Source organism: Lynx rufus, unplaced genomic scaffold (genome assembly GCF_022079265.1).
Source record: "Lynx rufus isolate CCGP_SWC_20201006 ecotype Redwood Valley unplaced genomic scaffold, mLynRuf1.p SCAF_4, whole genome shotgun sequence".
Taxonomy (NCBI): domain Eukaryota; kingdom Metazoa; phylum Chordata; class Mammalia; order Carnivora; family Felidae; genus Lynx; species Lynx rufus.
Genome location: NW_025814856.1, coordinates 25,544,346 through 25,565,617, shown reverse-complemented (window position 1 = coordinate 25,565,617; position 21,272 = coordinate 25,544,346). Strand labels below are relative to the sequence as shown.

The following is a 21,272-nucleotide window of genomic DNA, read 5'->3' as shown; positions in this document are numbered from 1 at the left end:
CCCTCTGGGAATGCTATTGCCAACCAAATCCTCAAAAGAAGTAAAAAAGTAAAAAAAAACTAAAGAAGTCAAAAAGTAAAAATCTTTGTCCTAATCAGAAAACTACTTGCAAGGCCACCAGAAAGAAGACTTTGATGAATTAATGTATTCCTTGTTTCTTCAAAGATTCCCAACTCCTTAATTTTAGCTTGTCTTTAAATTAAAGATGGCTGAAAAGAACAAAGTAGGAGGAAACAGGATGCTAAGAAAGGAGCAGACACAAATATCAAAGCTAGTGTATTGATATACCTGTGCAGAGCATGCAGGTTCTCGGTGATACCTGCTGATCTGATGGGTGGATGGATGGGTGGATAGATGGCTGGGTGGGTGAGTGGGTGCATGGATGGATGGATGGATGGATGGATGGATGGATGGATGGACGGTTGAGTGGATGGATGGATGGTTGGGTCGATGGATGGGTAGATGGGTAGACAGACCAGTGGGTGGGTGGATAGGTGGATGGACAGATGGATAAATGAATGGATGAGTGGATCACCAAGGCAGTGTTGGTCAATCCTGCAGAGGAGTAGGCTTCAGGCTGGTTTGGACCCCCTTCTGTAAGTGTCAGGAGCTTACCTACGAGGGATCTCTTCATCAGCGTATTTAACCGAGACCATGTAAGGCCCCTCCTGGGATGGGGTGTAGGTCACTGTGTGTGTGCCATCCCCATTGTCCACTATGTTCACCGGCTCCACCAGGCCTGAGAACAGAAATGAGAAGTCTGAGGAACTGCTTAGACTCTCCTTCACTCCACCCTGGGCTGAGTTTGAAACAGAATCACATTCATCCCCAAACCAATCACATTGGTTTCCACTGATGAGTAACATTAAGGCAGGCAGGCCATAATCAGAGGCCTGAGAAATCACAGGAGACAGGATCCCCAATTCATGGTTGCAGAAATGACCCCAAGAGACACCTTTAGCTTTCTGTTGGCTAAAGTACACTCAGTCAGCCCTTGAGTATAATTAAGGAGACTGCCCGTGCTTGTGCAAAGATGCATGTTGCAGACAGGCTCTACCCTTTCAAGCTGGTTAGGCATGCTTGGGATGTGGCAATTTTACTGTATAGCTGAGGAAGGGCCAAAGAGTCCACAATTCTGAACAGAAAAAATTAACCAATGGGCTGGCCAGTGAAGACTTATGGCCACCTTTGATCAAAGACCAGTATGGCGCCGGCAGGATGGGCATAGGTGCAGGACAGGTGAGGGTGTCAATCTCATGGGGTGAGGGGACCTTCAAAGCGAGGCCTACAGGGGATGGTTAGAGACTATGTTAAAACATAATCAAGGCATGCATTGGGTTGGTAGATTCCAGATCCCAGTTCTGAACGTGAGCATCAAGGATGGGTTAACGGCAGAGTAGGTTAAGCAAAGCATGGTCTACTCAGTAAGCAAAGCAGAGGAGGCAGGAACAAGGCAATTTGAAGGATGAAGCCAGCAAGAGGTATTCAGGTCACATAAATTAGAGCAGCAGGCAATAGGAAAATGCAAACCTGTCTCCGTAAAGTCACCCTTCGGGTCACCTTTAAAGAACTCTGAAATGGCTTTCAAGGGGCTGCGCCATGACTGGGAATCCACCTCATCAACTAAAATTAAAAGGCTGTTACTTCAGAGTCCTCCATAATAATATAATAGAGGTAGGTATCTAAGTAAAGCACCCCCCTCTTCTCTCTCTCTCTCTCTCTCTCTCTCTCACACACACACACACACACACACACACACACACACACACACACAGGTCATACAAGCTCAGTAACTATTAGAATCAGATTCCAGCCCCATGACCTCATTTCCCTCAAACCACGTCTGCCCTGAGCTTCAAAGGGCATAACCTCCTGCTGAACCCCATTAAGGAGAAAGTTCCTCTTCAAAGAAGGAAGCCCCCAATTGCCATTTCTGTGAAGCCAAGAACACATCACTGGGGAAAAATCCAGATAATTTAAGAAATTAAGCAGAGAATGGCACACTTTAAATGCTAGAAGAGGAAATGTGATCGTCTACCAAATAAGGTAAACTTCAATGCACTTCAGGGCTTTGTCCCAAAATGGCCTGCTAGCCTTACTGAACCCCAGTGTTCCAGGCTGCCAACAGGGCAGGCCAAACTGGCAACAAAGGCCATTTCCCAAGAGACCCTCTCCCTCCAGGAAGTTGGGACAATGACAAAGCTATGTGTCGCATGGGAGGAGTAGCTGTCATTTCCAGAAATTTGGAGTGTGTTCCACATGGGCACAAAGGCACCTCGAAGAAAATTATCACCTCCAACCCCATTGCCCACCCAAATTCCAGACCAACCCCAGTCACCTCACAAACGCTGAAATGTGTAATCAAGCAGTTTTAACAGTATTACATGGGAGAGCCCAAAGACTACTTGCTTCATCTCACTACTTAAGAAAAATAAAAATGTAAAAAGACATTTAGAGGGGCTCATGGGTGGCTCAGTCAGTTAAGTGTCCGACTTTGGCTCAGGTCATGATCTCACGGTTTGTGGGTTTGAGCCTCACATTGGGCTCTATGCTGACAGCTCAGAGCCTGGAGCCTGCTTCTGATTCTGTGTCTCCCTCTCTCTCTGCCCCTCCCCTGGGGCTCATGGTCTGTCTCTCTCTCTCTCTCAGAAAAAATAAATAAAAAGCATCAAAAAAAATTTTTTTTTAATTTAAAAAGACACTCAGAGCCATATTATTAAATAGGGGAAAGACCATTAGAGAAAGAAGAGGTCTGCCTGCTTATTAAGCAGGAGCTTCTCCTGTTTAGAGTATGGAGCAATAAAGCAATTTAAGAAATTTAATTTTAAGTTCATGACCAAACTCAAAAGTAAAGTGCCTGCTGTGGTTCACGGCTGCCCCCATCTGGGGCAGGTGAATGTCAGCAGGGGGGCAGGATGCATATTCACCTCGTGGGCCCAGGACCCTCACTTCCAGTGGGGCCAGGCCGGCCTTGCTGCTGTCCACTGTGAAAGACTGCAAGATGCGAGCTCGGACACCGGAGCCCAGTCCGGGGCCAGCAATCTTGACCTTGCTAGGATCCACGACATCTTTCACTGGAACTCTGAAGGGACTGCCTGGAAAACAAGTCACAGGATTCTGAGCACGGGAGCCTTGCCTTGTGTGCACCCAGAATCACACTGCTGCTCCATATGGGCCCTTGGTGGTTTGGACCTCAGTCAGTGCCCCCCACCTTGCTGTATGTGCACCCATGTGCATCCACTCCATCTAGATACTGTGCCAGGTGCTGGGCCCAGAGTGGCTAATGGCCCTTGGGGAACCCACAATGTAGAAGGGCGAGGCACACAAGGCATTGTACTATCACATAACATGTTAAGGGCATGGACAAGCCCTGGTGGGGCACTTAGAAGGCAATGAGTCCAGTCTTCAGGAGGCCAGGGGAAGCTTTCCAGTGACATTGAAGCTGAGACATGAGAGTGAACAGATAGCACCCAGGGAAGCAGATGGAGAAGGGTTTTAAGCTGTGATGGGCATATGCAGAGGACTGGAGGTGAGGGGAAAGACAGGCTATTGAGGAAAATGAAGGAAGACAGCTGAGTGGTGGAAGAAAGAAGTGGAAAGGGCTATAGAAGCAGGGAGGCCTTTTGGCCCACATTCAATATTTTCTCCCCAAACAGCTCCCGAGGGCTTCCTGGAATCCTCCCCCAGCAACGTAGCCTGTTTGGTTCCCTGGTCATTGGGTGAACCCTTGCTTTCTCCCTGTCAGCTGTGGTCCTCTGACTCTTTGAAGGTATTGGTTTTAAAGACCAAGTTAACAGAAAATGCTGTGTGATCAGGATTTGCAAGACGAGCACTGAACAGAGAAGCCAGGGCTGGACCAGGGACCCTCATGGGATTCCCCCACTAAGGGGGACAGAGGAAGGCCTCCTCAGAGCTGAGTCAGAAACGGGAGCCCCAATGGCTCTGGAATCATGCCCCCCTCTGGCTTCCAAGTCCATCACCGAGCAGCAGTGATATGCATCTCTCACTGTGCGCAGAAGTCCTTGTGTTCCCCAAGAAGGCTGGCAAAATTAATGACTTCTAACTGCCACATAAACTCAGGTGTCTCTGCTTTGCATCCCCCCCAAATTTATCTGTTGTAGAATTAGGGGTGGTACATTACAAGATCACACAAAGAACAGAGACCTTGGCTTTTTAGCAATAGCTGGGTTTTGATGGCATCAAAGTTTTCAGCTAGCTGAAATAAATGGCTGACCCTGGCAAAGACAAACATCACCCTCCATGTTTGGGTTTAGGGAAGCAAAAGGGAGCTTCAGTTTACAGAGAAAAGGCTGAGAATTTCAGTGTCAGCAGGTGATGGCCATCGACTACCCCTGAGGCTGATCTCCAAGTCAGAGCCCCCACTGGAAGGTGTCTGAACTCTGCATGAGAGTAGCCAAGAACTAACAAAATGACTTTAGACCCGAGGTATGAGGTGGCAGATACCAAGCATTACCTGCCCCCCATGCTGTGCCCCAGGCAGACATCAAAACCCAATCACAGCAGCTCTTCTTCCTGATGCCCTTATCCCAGTTGATCCAGTTGATCTAAGAACCACCACCAACCGACCACAGCTGGCCCACCAGAGGAAACTAATAGGCCACAGCGGGTAAACTAATAACTCCACTACAGGTGTGTACCAGGCCAGGAAACACTGGACTATGTTTGACCAATCAGAATTCCCATGAGAGCAAATCAGAAGCTAGCAGGTATGTTTCACAGCTCAACACCACATGAGTTACCTTAGCTAAGCAGCCCAATACTAAGACAACTAACCAACATTTTCCTAAATAACTCTGCCTGGGAAGGGCCTGGGATCTGGGAAAAGCTGGTATTCAGCTCTGAGAGGCAACAGAGAGTCTGAAACATGAAGACGTACCATCTACCTCTGGTAAGAAAATTCCAAGTGGGTCTCTCTTTATTGTAATTCTCAAAGATGGCCGTCTGCTTCATGCTCATGCATCAGCCACAGGGGCCCAAGCCCGCACCCCTCTTCTGCAAGGGGAACTCCAAAGCTGATGGCATCCACCAGACCTTCCCAATAAAGTCAGAATGGTGTTGTTATCTCCACGACCAGGAGATTGTCTTCTCCACTGCTCCCTGCCTGGGTGATGATGTGGATACCTATCACATCATCTCTCCTGAGAACAGCCTTCCATCTGTTCTCTGTACTCTCCTCTACCATCCCCCCAACTGCAGAGCTGCAGAGCTCCAAAAGATACCCAAGGCTCTGCATTCTGTCACTGAGCCCTGTTCTTTCTTTGTAGCAGTTATCAGGAGAAGTCGCATAAACACCAGCCAGGAAGTTCCCGGAGCTCAAGAGCTTTGACTGTCTTGTCCATGACTGAATGTGTCTTGACTAGTGCTTATAGGGATTTAGAAAGCTATGATCAGCTGCAAAGCCAAGTTTGAGGAGAAACTTACCAATTTAAGTTTCTTAAACTTAAAAAGACTTAAGCCTTCAAAGAAAATCTAAGCCTTCATAAAATTAAGGCTTAAATGAACATCTGAGGAGCATTAATTTGAGCTGAATGTCAATGCTTTCAGATCAACGTGAGAGGAAGAGTGAGTTTGAACGTGTGCACACGTTTGCATGTAATAAAGGGGGGAAACATACAGATTCAGGAAACTGTTTGGTCAATGCACACTCCACTTCCCTGGGAGTCAAGTCAGAAACCCAAAAGTAAGCTCCTCAGCCTGGTCCTTCCCCTTCAGTCTCACCCTGGCTTATGACTTTTAGGGCAAGAATAATACTGACCAACCCAAGGCTCTTCCTGCCCCAGGAGTCTTGGGGGTAGGGTTCCGACCTCTTTCTCAACATATCTAAGCCAAGGCATAGGCTGACTCAGAGGCAGCCCCTAGAGTCCTTACCTATGTCCACTCCATACCACAGTCTCCTACCCATCTAGATCTGTGTTGAGTGGCAACTGTTTCATGAAATAAGCAGAAGCAGAACCTATGAAAATCCCTCCCCTGGAGCATGAAAGGTGGAGGGCCCTTTGCCACTTAAGTCATATATTTCCTCATTGTTTCAATCATGTATAGCAGTGGTTCTCAACTAGGGAAGATTTTGTCCCCAAATGGATACTTGGCAATATCTAGAGACATTTTTGGTTGTCACAAAATGAAGGGGGGTGGAATGCTACTCAATACCCTACAATGCACAGGACAGCCTCCCCACAACAAAGAATTATCCCACCCCCAATTTTTTATGTAATCTCATCAACCCAACATGGGACTCAACCTCACAACCCTGAGATCAAGAGCTGCATACACCACCTCCTGAGCCAGCCAGGCACCCAACAAACCCTGTTTTATAGCCAGTGCATATACTACGTCATTAAATAGAAAAGAAATTAATAAATAAAAATTTGAGTCTGTGTGTCTCTTTTGGCTACCAGGACTGTCAATGAAAAACAGAAAGTAAGAAAACACGCCTAAGGTGCGCAAGAACCAACCATAGAATAAAATGGAGATTTTCAACGTTCTAAAAAAAAAATCAGCTTTCACTTAAATTAGGTCCTCCAACATGTGAGCAACCATTTGCAGTCAAAATGCCAAGTCAATGTGTTCTGCCATGTTACTGGTCCTCCTGGCAGTTGGGATATTCTTGGAGATGCAGCCATAAAGAAAATTCTCCCCTTGCAGTCACTGCAAATATCAGACTCTTTCTCCACTCAGAGATAAGCAAAACAAAACCTGCTTTCACGCAAAATCAATTGTTCTTTGGGTACCTTTCTGAGGGAAGCCTTACCAGGGATGTGGGCTCCTCCATATGTGATGTTAACGTCATAGTCCCCTGGAGCAAAGGGGACGTACTCAGCGCTGCAGCTACCATCTTTGTTGTCTCTGCAGTTGATCTTCGACTCTGATGGGCCTTCGACAGTTATGCCAAGCCCACCAATACCTGCCCCTCTGGAAAGTGTGGAGAAGAAAGCACAGTGGTACTAGTGGTTCATGCTAGTCTGCTTATTGCCAAAACTATTTAAAATCCCTCTATAAATGATCCCATGTAGCCAACCTGACTCAACTACTGTGACACCTCTCACACAGATTTCTCAACAGTATAAGACAGATTTAACCTCTCCTTTCCGATGCTTATTCTTCTTTTGATTAAAAAAAAATTTTTTTTTTAATGCTTATATTGGGCGGGTGGGGAGAGAGAGAGACAGCAGGAGAGGGGCAGAGAGAGAGGGACAGAGTGAGAATCCCAAGCAGGTTCCACGCTGTCAGTGCAGAGCCTGACACAGGGCTCGAACTCACAAACCCTGAGATCATGACTTGAGCTAAAATCAGGAGTCAGATGCCCAAACAACTGAGCCACCCGGGTGCCCCACAAGAGGCATACTTCTGATATCTCACCTAACTATGAGATTGGCTATATATATTTCTGCATTATCAAGTTAAGGAGCTTCCATCTAGTTCTGGTTTGCTCAGCAATTTTATGACTATCACCAAGGGCTTTCTGGTAACTTTTTGAGTACCAGACTCCATGACACATATGCAGAATACACCCGTAAAACTCAGAGCATTTAAATTACCTAAACCTACTCTTTTTAGAGAGTCAACACACAGAACCCAGGACCCTGCTTACCTAGTAACCACGGTGAAGACATTGGGTTTGTTGGTAAAGGCCTCTTTCAACCCAGGTCCTTGGGCTTGAACCCGAGATGGCTGGCAGCCTTCGGTTACAGCCACTTTGAAGGGACTATTTGGGACAGGTACATCATCGTAGGTCACCTCCACTACATGGAGACCTGTTCAAAAACAACAAACAGAAACATATTTGTACAGGAGTCACCTATTTGTGGGAAATAACACTCTACTGCAGAGTTTCACCTAGTACCCACACCTACCTGCTATACCATGTTATTTGCAACAAGTGGGTTAAAGAAATAGTACAACATCGGTATGATTTGATTCTTTTTAAATGCACTTGTTTATTTATGCTTTCTGTTCACGTGACAGACACATAACTCTCCCTCCTTGACACACATATGCACAAGGTCTCTCCTCCAAGCAAATATCACTACATCTGTATTCAAGTTAGTCATCTTAAATGTATTATCCTGATCTGGAAACACTCCATGCAGTCATTAGCCAAGAGACAAAGGGGGAATCCATGAAATAGAATATACATGCATTTACATAAAGAGATTGGAAGTACCTGCACCAAAATATTTATAGGAATCACATATCCAAGTAGTGAGGATATATGGTACTTTTAATTTTTTACCTTTTTGTTATTTATCAAATTAAAAAATGTTTTTATTAATGTTTATTTTTGAGAGACAGAGTGTGAGTGGGTGAGGGGCAGAGAGAGAGAGGGAGACACAGGCTCTAGGCTCTGAGCTGTCAGCACAGAGTCCAGTGCGGGGCTCAAACCCATGAACCGCAAGATCATGACCTGAGCCAAAGTCGGATGCTTAACTAAGTCACCCAGGTGCCCCTCAAATTTTTAAATAATTTTAATATTCAAGAAATAAATTACGTAAAACAAACTCTACAAATGGGCAATATGCATGACATCACTCATAACCTGCTCGGGTGAGCCTGAGGCTAAACCTGGCCCAAGTGTCAACATATAAGGAGGCATTATAGGGGAGGGAGATTTCCACATGTCCCTGTAACTTTGTACATGCCTCTGCTGAGACAGGCCAGACGCATGAGGCAGGAGTCAACACCAGGCACCAAACGAAATGGCCCAGCACAGCTATGAACAAGGGTCATGTCCAAGGAGAAATCAACTCACCTTTCTCAAAGGGCGTGTACTCCACCTGGTAGGTCCCATCGGCATTGTCTGTGACGAAGCACTCGGTAGAGGCCCCTGAAGGGTTGGCAACATGGGCTTTGATGTGGTCACCCCCAACCTGTGTCAGGGGCCGTGAGTCGACCGTGAAGTCGGTGGTGGCCTCACGAAACACATCTGCAGAGCAATCACACAGATAAGAACGTCACCAATACCTGGGACCCAGGACCAAATCCAAGAACCAAGGTTCTTGCACTTCAGATACGTTAGGTCTAGTTTCAGTGACAGCAGACAACTGTTTTCTCTGACTCTCAAAATCAACAGTATTAATGACCACCTCCCCCTACCACCACCTTGCAAAAGCTGCTTCCTCCCGGGTAGTCTGTGGAAGCCCCAGTGAGAACACAACCACTTGTACACTTTTTGGACAAAGGCGGGGTCTGGGGACAGGTTAAAGGACAAAGACAGATCTGCTCTGCAGCAAGTGTGATATTAGCACCACATATGAAACCTTTTCAATTCAGTGTCAAAAATGAAAGATCTTGAATTTCTACATAAAAATCAAGGTTTTTAACTCTGCCAGAGAAACAGGAAAATCTGCAGGCAGTGCTGGGCCCTGTTCCCCACAGAGAAACAACGTGAGGGTCAGGCAGCAGAAATGCCATGTGCCCACTCCTTTGCCGTGGTCCTTCTCTTCTGGATGCAGGAGTATAGGTGAGTGTTTTCCTACACCCCACCTGGCCCCAGTGAGCATATGAGTTCAGAGCTCCACTCTGAGCTTCTGGGGACCCCTAAGTCCCAAGCTATTTTGCAGCTTCCCTCTCTTTATGAAACCTACCTTTTCCTTCTATTCCTGGCCCAAAGACTTTGACCCTGCTGGTGTCCACGGCGGGCTCCACCTTGACCCTGGCGGGGAAGTGGGGCACGAGCTCGCCACCATACTTCATGGTCAGTGTGTACATGCCGGCGGTCAGGGGCACATAGGTCACCGCATAGGTGCCGTCTTTGTTGTTTTCAATACAGACTTCAGCTTTCGCTCCCGAGTCTGACACGGCTTCCAGGCCCAGGGCCCCGGGCCCTGCTTCCGAACAGTCAACACTCAGCAGCCCAGCTTCGCCCACTTTCCCATGCTGGAGACCTGGCCCCGAAGCCACGACTTTAGAGGGGTCGAAAGGCATTTCAATGTCGGCTTTGAAGGGAGAACCAGGTATATGGACTTCTTCAAAGAGAATGTTGACAAAGTACTCCCCAGGCTTTGTGGGCAGGTAGGAGACAGAGCACGTGCCATCGCCATTGTCAGAGCATTCAATTTTGGCCTCGCATGGGCCTTCCACGGTGAGGCCCAAACCTCCGGTGCCCGCTCCTTTGGTGTCAATGGTGAACTCCGCAGGCTTGCCCACGAGACCACCTTCAAGGCCAGGACCATGGGCCTTCACCTATTTGAACAGAGAATAAAAGTCGAACTGTGCCTGATGCTGGAGTGGCTGCTCGGCCAGCACCACCTCACACCCCAGCCTGCAATCAGGCCTCTCAGCTGAGTGGCCCTTCTCCCTGGGGCCTAACTCATGTCACACAGACCCGAATTAGAGCCACGGTGCAATCCAGGCTGCAGATGGCTACCAAAGGGAGACACGGCTGCAAGCTCAGTCAACACTGAAAGCCACAGCACCGAGGCGTGGCCCTCTGAAGCCCGGCATGTGACTTCCACTCTGCCATGCCCAGCATTCCCGAACCACAGGGCTGGAGGTGGAGACTAACAAACACACGCGGGGCTGAACGCTTGTAGCATGGTTTTATGGGCCTCCCTGTTGCTTGGAAGGCTACACCTCCCTCACCAAACTCCACATAATAAAAAACTGCAGTGGTGGATACCTGCCCTTCTACATTTGTCCAAACCCATAGAATGTAGACCACCAAGAGTGAACCCTTGTGCAAACTACAGATTTGGGGTGAAGAGGATGTCAGCGTAGGTCCATCAGTTAGAACAAATGTAGAACTCTGCTGGGTGATGGTAATAATGGGGAGGCTGTGCACATGCAGGCACAGGAGGTATGAGGGAAATCTCTGTACCCTCCTCTCAATTCTACTAGGAACCTAAAACTGCTCTAAAAACAAAAATCTAATAAAATTTTTTTTAATTTATTTATTAAAAAAATTTTTTGAATGTTTATTTTTTCAGACAGAGAGAGAGAGAGAGAGAGAATTTGAACGGGAGAGGGGCAGAGAGAGAGAGGGAGAGAAAGAACCCCAAGCAGGCTCTGTGTTGTCAGTGCAGAGCCCGACACAGGGCTTGATCCCACAAACCATGAGATTGTGACCTGGGCCGAGGTCAAGAGTCAGATGCTTAATTGACCGAGCCACCCAGGTGCCCCACTCATATATTTTTATATTGTATTATACAGCTTCTGCAGGGTGAGCTCACTCTGCATGCTGGACGCTGGCCTCCACCCACACTATCTCACCTCACCCATTCAGGCTCACCCGTTATTATGCTAGCAAATGAAGGGCTAGAACCCAGGGATGAGGCCCTCACTGAAGCCTCACCACCAGAGAGAGAGAGAGAAGACGAGCAGTGGGAAGGACGGCAAGCTGCCCAGGGACCAGGGACCAGGGACCCGGGACCACCCACCCACCCCCCCCCCCCCGCCGCCAAGGCTGAACTGTAGGACAGAAAACTTCCGTCAGTCGTTGAGAATGGACTTTCCTCAGAAAATGATTTTCTAAAGGTCTTTGTCAAGCAGGATCGGTGAAGGACCACAGTGTTATATTTGACAACAGGAGACACATCCTGGTACAAAAACACAAGCTAACCTTGGTGGGATCTGGTGGCAGTGAGGCCTCCACTGTGTAGGGGCTCCCAGGCACGGGGTGTCCATCGTAGGTGACGTCTACAGCGTAAAGCCCCTCCTCGCGAGGGATGAACTTGGCTGTGCTGCTCTCCCGACCTACCACGGGTGCCACCAGACACGGTACGACCTTCCTCGAGGGGCTCAGGATCGTCACATCCAGCTTCCCCTGGCCTCCTGCCCCATTTGTGTCAATGGCGAACTCCTGGCCCTTCCCGACTTCGACTCCTGGAAAAGGGGAACATGCCAAAGTGATGAGCTGACCCTTTTCAGCAACAAGAACAACCGAGAGCAAAAAACTGACAGTTCCTTGGACATGAGGTGTTATCTCAGCCCAGGCAACAAGCAGTGGCTGATATCCAGGACAAGAAGCAAGACTGAGTAGGGATAATCAGCATGTACCTGGATAATAACCGGTACAAGAACAATTATTAATTAATGATGATATTGATAACAATGATAGCTGACACGTACTGAATGCACTCTACACCCTGGCACATCACCTCATTTAATTTTTACCACAACCCCATGGGGTATTTGTCAGCGATGGCTTTAACAGATGGGAAAACTGAGTCTCAGAGAGGTTAAGGAATGTGTCCAGGGTGACACCCAGCAGACCAGAAAGGTGGGACTCAAACATAAATTTACCTGATCTCACAATGTGCTCTGCTGACTCGTAAATTATAATCTGACACTGTCCTCTACTTACTTCAGGTGTTAACTTTATATCAAAACATTCCCATAAGCCAATGTTTTATTTACTAACTCTTGGCAGCAAATTTAATCCTACAGCCAACAAGGCAAAAGTCACAGAGCTGGCCGGTGCAGGGGCACTGAGGCGAGTCTGAGGAAGTGACTCTCTGTACTGCGCTGATATCTGAAAGTTCTCTGCAAAGCAGGGCCACAGAAAACCCATGTGCTGTATTTGACAAAAACAGGGGAAGGACTTTGAACCAAAAGGAAAGCACTTGGGAGCACAGGGCCTCCGCCACAAGCCAGGGAATTCCTGACTCTGGAGCCTCAGAGCGCCATGGCCCAAAGGCTTTTCTAATCGCCATTGTGCTTTGCCTGGTCTGCAACGGAAGCCCTAAGTGTCTTAGAGAAAAAGCAACAACGAGGAGACACATGAAAAAGACTGGACAGTGACGATTCATATGCTCAGAGCTGGCTGCCCTCCAGGGACAAAGCCAGCATCCATTTCTTGCTTCAGAGACCCCAGAGCTGGGAGGTGGCTCATGCATTTGGGTCACAGGTCAGTGAAGGCGCTCATCAAAGGTCCACTGAGACCAAAGAGGCCTGCCTTGGGGGGTATGTGCTGAGCCCCACGTGACCCTGAAATCAGGTGAATGTGTGCCACCGAGGCATGGCCGGGTTGCAGCCACACAGCAGCTCATGCCAACAAGGGGACATAGGTGTGCGTGTTCTCCAGGATGCAGTGCTGATGTCAAAAGGCAGGCTGAAGACACACGGGTATGGCAGGATAATTTTAATGCAAAATAAACATTGCCAAATGTTTTCTGCTGGCACATATGCACATATAGATGCAGAGAGAAGGTCTGGAAGGATAAAAACTGAACTGAAAACTCTGGTTAACCTAAGGGAGAAAAAAAGGTAGCAGAGTGGAGTTTACTCTCAACTGTGATGTTTTTTTAGATGAAAGTGGATTTATGCATTACTTGTATAAAAAAATAACTCTACGATTACGTGTTGAACTTCTGAAGGTGAGTGATAACAACATCAGTGTTCACATTATACTATGGTCTTTACTTTTGTATGTTTGGAATTTTCCCTAATAAAATAAATTGAAACATTTTAAAATAAATGAAATGAGTTTGTACTGATAAGATACCTACCAAGCTAAAGGAATACTGGGATGGGGCTGGAGGGATGCATATACTTGTGGTTTCTGAGCACCAGGGAGTTGGCTTTTATGCTAGACTGTCTACCCTCGTGTGGATTCCATGGCCAAGGACAACTAGCACAGTAGAAACTCACCAGAAATCAATGTGTCCCAACTTCTCTATGTAATGAAAGCATCCCACTGCGAGGCCAGCAGTTACGGAGGCCTGGCTATGTGCCAGCCCCTGAATCAGGAGCTCTTATTTAACTTTCAAAATATTCCTGTGAATGTCAGTGTTCTTGATCTCCCCTCCCCGACTCTAAAAATGAGAAGACCGAGGCTTGGTGAAGTCACAGAGGTCAGGGAGGGTCACAGAGCTCTCCTACAGCATGGCCCCAATCCACACCCAAGTCTGTCCCACTGCAAAGTCTCTTGAGGCAGAATGTTTCTCTGCAAACTGTCCTTTGAAGGGAATCTAATTGGCAGCCCCAGTTGATGGTCTTCAGTGACCTGCCCCCCCTTCATCCACACACTTACTGTTTTCCAGCCCATTAATTTTTATCTTGCTCAGATCCAGTGGAGCAGCCACACCCACGGCGAAAGGGCTTTTAGGGATGGGGTCACCACCATAGGTAACCAGAACCTGCATATTGCCCTGGAACGAGAGGAAACAGAGTGCACCTTTGGGCACCAATATCTAACTTGTTGTTTAAACCTGCCTTCCAGATCCTTCATTCTTCCAGAGACACAGGGCACTTGACTCCAGTAGATTTAGAAACATCACAGATATAGGGGTGCCTGGGTGACTTAGTCAGTTAAGCGTTCAACTCTTGGTTTTGGCTCAGGTCATGATCTCATGGTTTGTGAGTTCGAGCCCTGCATCAGGCTATGTGCTGACAGCATGGAGTCTGCTTGGGATTCTCTCTCCCCTCTCTCTCTCTCTGCCCCTCCCCCTCTCACATTCCCTCTCTTCCTCTCTCTCTCAAAAATAAATCAATAAACTTAAAAAAAATAAAATAAAATAAAGAAACAGCACAGATACGTTTCTCTAAGCTTCCAGCACCACGGCAAGAACAAGCGAGAAAGATAAAACCAGAGCAGCTTATAACAACAGGGACGACTTAATAAGCCTACTGTGCTCTGTGCTTTTAAGCATTTCCTTGACTCAATCTCCAAACAGTCCAAAGGGGTGGTTTCCCACTGTCATCTCCATTTTTTTCAGGAAAGGAAACTATAGCTCAGGGAGGTAGAGTCACATGCCCCAAATCACATACCTGGTAAGTGTGAGAGTCGGACCTCCCACCCACAGCACCCAGACCAGTGTCCCAGCTGCTCTGCCACACTACCTCCACCCAGCACACACCTGACTGTGGCCATGGGGAAAGCTGCTGGGTATGGGGGCCTCTAACTGAACAAAATCAGTTTTTTCTACATTCTGGAAATCAATTTCAGGCCACCAGATGGTGAAAGGGATTTGCAGACTGGAGTTATTCTAGGACCACCGTGTAGTCTCGAAACTCCATCTATGTCAAGGAAAGAAAGAAAAGTTGCAAGTGCAGAGGGGACCACATCTGTGGGCTTGGCAGGCCCCTTGCTAGTAGGCCAGGGGTCACGGGAGCACAGTACGACCATATGTGCCACGGATGTTCTCCTCCGGCCAGTCCTGGCCCACTCACGTCAGGCTTCCCCTCCCCAGTCAGCTAAGCAACCCCTGCCCCCCGCCCAACCAAGATTCCATGAAAGCCCATGGCTGTCTCAGTAGATTAAGATCTCCCTCACCTTAAACATCCAGGCATAACATAAGAGGACGTGGAGGAAATCTGGGGGCTCACCAGAATTTAGGCTCTGCTGAAAGCTGTCACTGATCAAGTGTTAAAAGGGTGTAGATTTTGGCCTATATATATTTTCTCACATTGCTTATAATAATAAAAAAGGGGGGAAGAAGCCAAGAAAGAAATTGATTGCCATCATTGAAGGAGGGAGGATTGATTCTCCAGGATTTATTAGCACTGCAAACACACTAACTGGCCCCCTGCCTCAAGGGTGTAACATTTCGTGGTAAAATGTACACAGGTCAGATCCAACAGAGCTGAGAGCCAGCCCAGGGACAGGAAAGGTCTCCTCTCTGTAATGAGGAAGGCAGGGAGTGATCCATTACTTCAGCCACCATGGCAATTTCATCACACCAGCTCTTCCCAAGCTTCAATGTGCCCACAAGTCCCTAAATCCTTGAAGGCTAGGCCTCACAACTAACCAGAGGTCATGGAAAAACTTCCTTCCCCACCAGCCCCTATAAGTCATCTCATTGCGTCTCTGGTGCACCACACAAGGAGGAAAAATCCTCTTTCAATTAAGCCTACCCATCCCATAAAAGAAAGTATGTTCAGGGGTGCCTGGGTGGCTCAGTTGGTTGAGTGTCCAACTTCAGCCCAGGTCATGATCTCACGGCTTGTGAGTTCAAGCCCCGCGTGGGGCTCGCCGCTGTCAGTGCAGAGCCGGCTTTGGATTCTCTGTCCTAACTCTCTGCCTCTCCCCTGCTTATACACTCTCTCTCAAAAATGAATAAACATTAAAAAAAAAAAAAAGTGTTCTCATTACCAGTAATAAAACAAAACAAAACAAAAACCCAGGAAATTAACTCAACCTCAAATAACTTAACAAGGGGGAGGAAGAGATCTGAAGAGATTTACCACCTGCAAGGGCCTGTAGCATTTTAAGGTTTCCTGTGAGGCCTGGCCAAGGAACAACCAGAGAGAGTAGTGATGTCAGGAATGTGTGAGCAGTGACCACTGGTGCATTTCACAAAGACCTTGCTGACTGCAGGTCAGTTTTATTCTCTCCCCTGTGTGCCTCTGAGACCTTAATCCTACCGTGCACAGCACATGAACACAAGACTCTGACTTGCGAGCTCAGGTGAGGACAGGACCAAGTGAGCTCCCCACAGCCCCCTCCTCCAGAGACCTCCAGAACAGGTAGGGCTCAGTGAACTCACAGGGTCTCCTCAAGGCACCCACCGTAAGTACGTGGAGTTTTTGATTCCCAGTGGCTTCTGACCTAGAAGGTCATGGAGCCGTTGCCACCAGCTTCTCAAAGCACTTGCTCTATGGGAGGGAGTATGGGTGAGAAACTGAAGGCTTTTGGGGACGCAGCCATCCAAAAGCACAGAAGGCAAACTCCCTGGGAGAATAGAGCATTGTGTCTTCTCCTTCCTAAGAAATCAAGCCTTTGTCTGACCTTTGGAGGATCCTCAAGCCCCAGTCCAACAAGGACACTCCACCAAGGCAAAAGGAGCTCTGATCACCACCTTCCGACGAGACCATGGCTGGTCTGCTGCAGGGAGGCATCACTCAGAGACCCTGCAGGGGACAGTAGCAGCCCACAAGTGGCAGGGAGCAGGGAGCCAGCAATCAGGTGGGGCCACAGCTCCTCATACAGCACAGCCTGCATTCTGAGGGCGACAGCTCACCCTGGGCTAGAACCCACCACTGTCTCTTCACACACACTAAATAACTACACTTCTGGAAAGTTCCAGCCTGATATTCCCTAAAACCACCATAAGAAGGTGCACCTGTGGGCATCAGTCTTCAAAGTGCGCTCCCTGCCTCCACATTGGGCACGGTCTTCTGGGCTGACCCAGGCCTCTTAACCACATCCAAGGGCATGGCTCAAAAGGCAAGCTTATTTAACCTAATCTGGAGCTGTACGCTGCTCTTCAGAAAAGAGAGATCAAAGGCAAATGAGGATGCTTGGCCCCACTCTTGTGCAAAGTTCTTATGTTGTCTCTGCTTGTGAGGAGAGGCTCTATTTTGTGTATTCACGCTTTAAAGCATAAATCCATGCAGAGAACATAGAGCACCAGGCCCTATGCTCAAGACTGGGGATGGAAAGATATATATGCTTGTATATATATGACATGGTATCCCATCCTTGGGGAACTCACAGCCCAAGAGAAGAAATACAATCTATTTCCTTTGCCACAGAGAAATTGGCTAAACTGCAAGTCGCCCAAACAATGGAATGGCAAACCTTGCTCTAAACACCAAACCGGGACCAGAGAAGAACATGTGAGCCGTTCACATCGGAGGCAGTGACACACCAAGCCTCTGCCAGGCTCCTTAGACACGACAGGCAGCATCTGAACAAATAGCTCCAAATGGCCACTGAGACTGCAACACCCCTCAAACCTGCTGTCATCCAGAACTGGATGACTTTGACCTTGGTGTGACTTTGAAGTAAGAAGTCTCCCCCTCTAGCCTCCACCCTTGCCCCAACTGGCAGCTGGGGCTTCTAGGGCAACAGGTTCTTAAGTCTCTTCTGAGGGTGCAGGTCAAAACCTGACTCTGTCTTAATGTCTGCAACTTACTTTGTGGCAGCCGAGCCAAAACCCAGAAAGGTTTATACATACAGGATAAAGCAAGAGTCTCAGAATGTTCTAGAAGAGTCTAAGTAAGACCTTGTGACCTTTCCAGTGTGCATGGCCATGTGTTCTGGTACCTTCTCCTAAGCAATGTGGAGAATTGGCAATAAGGATGATGTCAAGCTGGTGCTCCCGATGGTGAGGCTCCCAGCAACCCTCTGAAGCATCAGTAGGAAAAGAATTACCCATTTAGCGCTTAGCAGCCTGCTGAGTAAAGGGTATTCTACCTACGAAAGTATTAATTTTACCACCACTAATAATGAACCCCTCATTAAGGTAAAAACAAAAACCACAGGGAGAACATCTGGAGATAAGAGGCCACATCTATATTGCAGCACATGAGAACTCACCCAGAGGACCCCTCTCACTGCCAGGGAGGCTCTCAGAGTAAAGATTCCATCTCCTAGGATGTGTAGCCCCCAGCGCAAGGGGACACCTAAGTCACCCCCCAATCCTTACTGTACCTCTCATTCCTTCCCACGAGACTCTAGGCAGCTCCTCCCTGAGAGGGCCAAGCAAGAGTGATGCTTCTCAGGTGGCGTTTCTGCAGAAAGCATCATCCCTGTTCTCCCACAAAGGGTACCTCACACAGGGGGACTGTTTTCCTCAGGAAAGAAGAAATCTGAGAGGTTTGAATGACCGTGTAGAACACTATGCATAAGTAGTAAAATCCAGGCTTTTTTTGAGGGTTATCTGTTCCTCAGACCCCAGAAGTGTGGCCAGGGAGTGAAATTTTGAACAAGTTAACATGAATGCATACACAGAGAGAGTGTTTCCTTGGTGCTTCCTGCCTAAAATAATCAGAGCCAAGTGGCCTGGATGGTCAGATCCTGTCTGTGTTCCTGAATTTTGTCAAAGGGAACAATCTGGGGCCCTAAATATACTATTTCGGGGCCGAGGAAATAAAGGCTGAATTCTCTTTGAGAGAGACCCACTACACCACCTTGTAAAAGGGCCAGCAAGGAAAAACAGAGTCATGGCCATTCCTTCCCCTGTGAGTAATTAAGAAAAGACTAAAGGAAAGGCAGCTGGTAAGGATGAGCGATGTGTGTGAAATAAGAGGGAGATACTAGGTGCTGAATTCCAAGAGCTCACAGTTTCCCTGCTAAAACCCAAAATGGACGTGGGAGATTGGGATGGGGAGATACGGGCTAGCTTCCTGCTTGTTCTTAGGGAAACCTTCAGGTCCTCCTCACAGAACCAACCAGGCCTTTTGCCAGAACCTCCCAGAGAGGCTCAGAATGACAGGCGTGAGAAGCCGTAGCCCACAGAGGAGCACTACAACAGAGCACAGATCACACCCTTGGTGTCCAAAGTACCCAGTACAGCACTGAGGGGGAAGGGGCCTGGGTGGGGGGCCAGGGGACAAGGGAATGGGAAGAACCCTACCTGCTGGGTGGGTGTGTATTTAACGGTGTGAGAGTAGTCGTAATTGTCGATGATGTCCAAATCCTTCACGGCGTCTCCAGGAAGGGGGCTGCTGAACTGCACATTCAGTGGGGCCTTTCCAGCCCCTTTGGTATAGACAGTGAAGTGGGTCGGTTTCCCATTTTCCACACCTGGAAGGATATACTGTGAAGTGGGGAGACAGGCCTGGTTGGAGTGGTTTCACTTTTATAACCAGTCTGACGGGTTCCTCAGCACCAGCTCTACCAAAGCAGTCAGCGACACAGGCTGGTGCTTGGCCACTGCCAACAGCTTGGGCAGGAGCACTGCCCCAACAGACACCTGCCTTTGGTGGAGAAGAGTCCCTCGAGGTCCCTGGACCAAACATGTCCATTGCCACTGGCCTGTAGAAGGCCTCCAGGAGTCGTCTTACCTGCTTTGCTGAGCCCTGGGCCTTCTGCCTTCACTTTGCTGGCATCATGGGAAGGGTCAACTTTCACTCTGAAAGGGCTGGCGGGGATTTCCTGTAGGGGAGACACTGTCTCAGTAGGAAAGTCCCTGAAGCATCTGCCAGAGCTTAGCTTTCTGCCCAACATGAAGGGGGAGACCTCTGTGACTCTGGTGGGTGGTGGTGAGCAAACTTCTGTCACCATGGGCCAAGCCTTGCAATCTAGCCTCAGGTAGCGGCCAACAGGTGTCACTTACGAATGCCTGGATCCCTACATCACAGGCTTTGACCTGCTTACTGCACAGCTAAGGGAAGGTTTCCCACAAATGAATCTGAAAACTCTGAGCCTTTAACAACAAAGGTTGAGTACTTAGAATGTAAGAAATACTACCAAGAATAAAACCCAAACAATAACATATGGATGGGGTCACGGGGAAGGAAATGTCCTCCAGGTACAGCTCAGAGCTAAGGTTTGGGGAATGCAAGGAGCTGATCAGAAATAGAATGGCTATAATTCTTCAAAAAGAAAGTTGCAGGGGTGCCTGCACGGCTCAGTCAGTTGAGCATCTGACTTCGGATCAGGTTGTGATCTCGAGATTCATGAGTTCGAGTCCCACATCAGGCTCAGTGCTGTCAGAGCGGAGCTTGCTTTGGATCCTCTGTCCCCTTCTCTCTCTGCCCCTCTCCCTCTTGTACTCTCTCTCAAAAATAAACATTTTTTAAAAAACTAAAAAAGAATGTTGCAGATTATCAGAATAAAGGCGGAACAGTTTAACTGGCCAAAGTTAATTCAAGACCAACACCTTCAGGCACTTTCTCTTAAGATTCCAATCTTTACATGAGGTTAATATGAATCATCGGGAGTCCACTATTCCCTATGTTAGGTACCACTTGCCTTATCCTCACTATCACATGTAAATATGAACTCTATTTGAAAGTTCAAAGCTCCTCTCCCTATAAAAGTTTGAGGGCCAAGGCCAAAACCTTTGCTTCAAAGAGCATGAAGTAGAACACTTCTAGAAGTTCATTACATTTCAGTCAAAAACTTGATGAATGTTTATAACAAACCAGTCTCCTTCCAGAGAGCCCTGCTGTAACCACTGAATACGCTGTGCCTCACTTTGGTTAGAAAGTAGTAAAAACTTAATTCTGGGGTTATTTTTTTTTCCTTCATGGTGTTAAGGAACCAGAGAGGAAAACTATTAAGCAGAATTCTCAAGACAATGCCCTATTGCTAAAAAAAAAAAAAAAAAAAAAAAGGAAATACACACACAGGTGGCCAGAAAGAACCCAGGCCCAAACACACACCTGAGATGCAAAGAGAACTTTGATAGTGTATCGCCCGGCAGCAGGAGGCACATATTTGACCGTAAACGTGTCATTGGCGTTGTGAATAATGTCAAAGTCCACGTCTTCCTCATCCTCACTTAACACCCGGGCATCACATTTAATGCCAACGCTGACATCACCTGGAACAGACCAGCTTATGAGCGCACCAGCGTACAAGAAACAGCATGTCCCATGCAATCACTTCCAGCTCAGCTCACCTAACGCCCCAGAAAATCAAT

The 21,272-nt window shown here is 47.8% G+C and overlaps 1 protein-coding gene across 5 annotated transcripts in view; it reads right to left on the bottom strand.

Moving 5' to 3' along the window:
• The window catches only part of FLNB (filamin B), a 143,305-nt gene that overhangs the window by 37,465 nt on the left and 84,568 nt on the right, over positions 1 to 21,272 (bottom strand). For 4 of the 5 annotated variants that reach the window (XM_047097649.1, XM_047097650.1, XM_047097646.1 and 1 more), the window contains exons 16-26: positions 21,013 to 21,173; positions 19,690 to 19,780; positions 19,260 to 19,429; positions 13,991 to 14,108; positions 11,579 to 11,841; positions 9,606 to 10,203; positions 8,771 to 8,944; positions 7,613 to 7,775; positions 6,773 to 6,933; positions 2,928 to 3,095; positions 616 to 739 (exon numbers count right to left, since the gene is read on the bottom strand). In XM_047097649.1, coding sequence (XP_046953605.1) covers positions 616 to 739; positions 2,928 to 3,095; positions 6,773 to 6,933; positions 7,613 to 7,775; positions 8,771 to 8,944; positions 9,606 to 10,203; positions 11,579 to 11,841; positions 13,991 to 14,108; positions 19,260 to 19,429; positions 19,690 to 19,780; positions 21,013 to 21,173 — 2,191 coding nt within the window. Of the gene's footprint in view, positions 1 to 615; positions 740 to 1,530; positions 1,624 to 2,927; positions 3,096 to 6,772; positions 6,934 to 7,612; positions 7,776 to 8,770; positions 8,945 to 9,605; positions 10,204 to 11,578; positions 11,842 to 13,990; positions 14,109 to 19,259; positions 19,430 to 19,689; positions 19,781 to 21,012; positions 21,174 to 21,272 lie in introns of all 5 variants that reach the window. The other variant, XM_047097648.1, reaches the window with a different exon arrangement.